The 1,339-nt window shown below is 60.0% G+C and overlaps 1 protein-coding gene across 1 annotated transcript in view; it reads left to right on the top strand.

The window, feature by feature from the left end:
- The window catches only part of megf8 (multiple EGF-like-domains 8), a 23,277-nt gene that overhangs the window by 4,076 nt on the left and 17,862 nt on the right, over window positions 1-1,339 (top strand). Inside the window, exons 5-6 of the mRNA XM_048620569.1 lie at window positions 411-609; window positions 948-1,119. Coding sequence (XP_048476526.1) covers window positions 411-609; window positions 948-1,119 — 371 coding nt within the window. The remainder of the gene's footprint in view (window positions 1-410; window positions 610-947; window positions 1,120-1,339) is intronic.

Genomic DNA, 1,339 nt, shown 5'->3' with positions numbered 1-1,339 from the left:
GCAGTGTGTCGCTGCTCCCCCTGCCCTGGCGGCCATTTGCAGTGTGTTGCTGCTCCCCCTGCCCTGGCGGCCATTTGCACTGTGTCTTTGTCCCCATCTGTGTGTGTTATTTCCTTGTTGGAGATCACCACCTACAGACATAGTTCAAAACAAATAAGCAACTTTCCGATCGCAGCTCCAGGCTCGGACGGAGGGGGGTGTTAGTGGGGAGGGTTTGGGGGGGTGGGCGTGTGAGGGTTGGTGGAGGGCGTTGGGGGTTTGGTGGGGGGTGTTGGTGGGGGGTGGAGGGCTGGGCTTTGGTGGGTGGTGGGGGCGGGGTGGAGGTGGGGATAGTGTACTGCTGTCTGTTTCAGAGCTGGTCGCAGGTGGAGGAAGACAGTGACCTTGCTGTGGCTGATTGTCTCCTGTAGGTTCTCCCTCAGCGACCGCCGGTGGAGCCCTGAGGTAAGGCCAGGGGGCCCAGCTCCCAGAGCACGGTATTTCCACGCCGCAGCATCATTGGGGCCTGCTCTGGACACCATGTACCTGGCCGGAGGACTGACCGACGGTGGAGTGACCGGTGACTTCTGGCTGCTGGACCTGGCCAAGGCAGAGTGGACGGAGGGAGAGGTACAGAGGGAGCTGGGCAGGACCACTCACACTGGGACAGGCCGTTGACCCCCTCCTACCCACTGTGCCCACTCGTTAACCTCCGCCCTCAGTAAAGGCTCCTGCACCCCCCCCCCACCACCAGCCCCTCCGCACCCTGTACTCTCAATCACGAGGGAAGGAGTGCCATCGAAGAAGAACCTCATGCAAGTGGAGAACCCTCCTCACTCGAGGAATGGGCTGACTCCTCCCTCCGAGAACGCTGTGGATGGTGATCCATATCTCCGCTGAGATGGTTCTGTCTTGTTGCTGTCTGCACCTTTGCCTCTTGCTCTCTCTCTTTCTTTCTCTCTCTGTAGTCGGACCTCCTGCCCCCAGTCGCTGGCCACACTCTGACCCCATGTCGGAACTCCATCCTGCTACTCATCGGAGGTTACTCTCCTCAGAACGGCTTTAACAACAAGCTCCTGGAATACAACATCAGCTCGGCAAACTGGAGTGTCAGCCAGCACACGGGAACAGCCCCTACAGGTACGCACACAGAGGAACAGCCCCTAAGGGTACACCCACAGAGGAACAGCCCCTACGGGTACACCCACAGAGGAACAGCCCCTATGGGTACACCCACAGAGGAACAGCCCCTCGGGTACACACACAGGGGAACAGCCCCTACGGGTACACACACACAGGGGAACAGCCCCTACGGGTACACACACACACAGGGGAACAGCCCCTACGGGTACACACACAC

Source organism: Rhincodon typus, chromosome 47 (genome assembly GCF_021869965.1).
Source record: "Rhincodon typus isolate 14 chromosome 47, sRhiTyp1.1, whole genome shotgun sequence".
Classification (NCBI taxonomy): domain Eukaryota; kingdom Metazoa; phylum Chordata; class Chondrichthyes; order Orectolobiformes; family Rhincodontidae; genus Rhincodon; species Rhincodon typus.
This window is presented reverse-complemented; position numbering and strand designations above follow the sequence as displayed.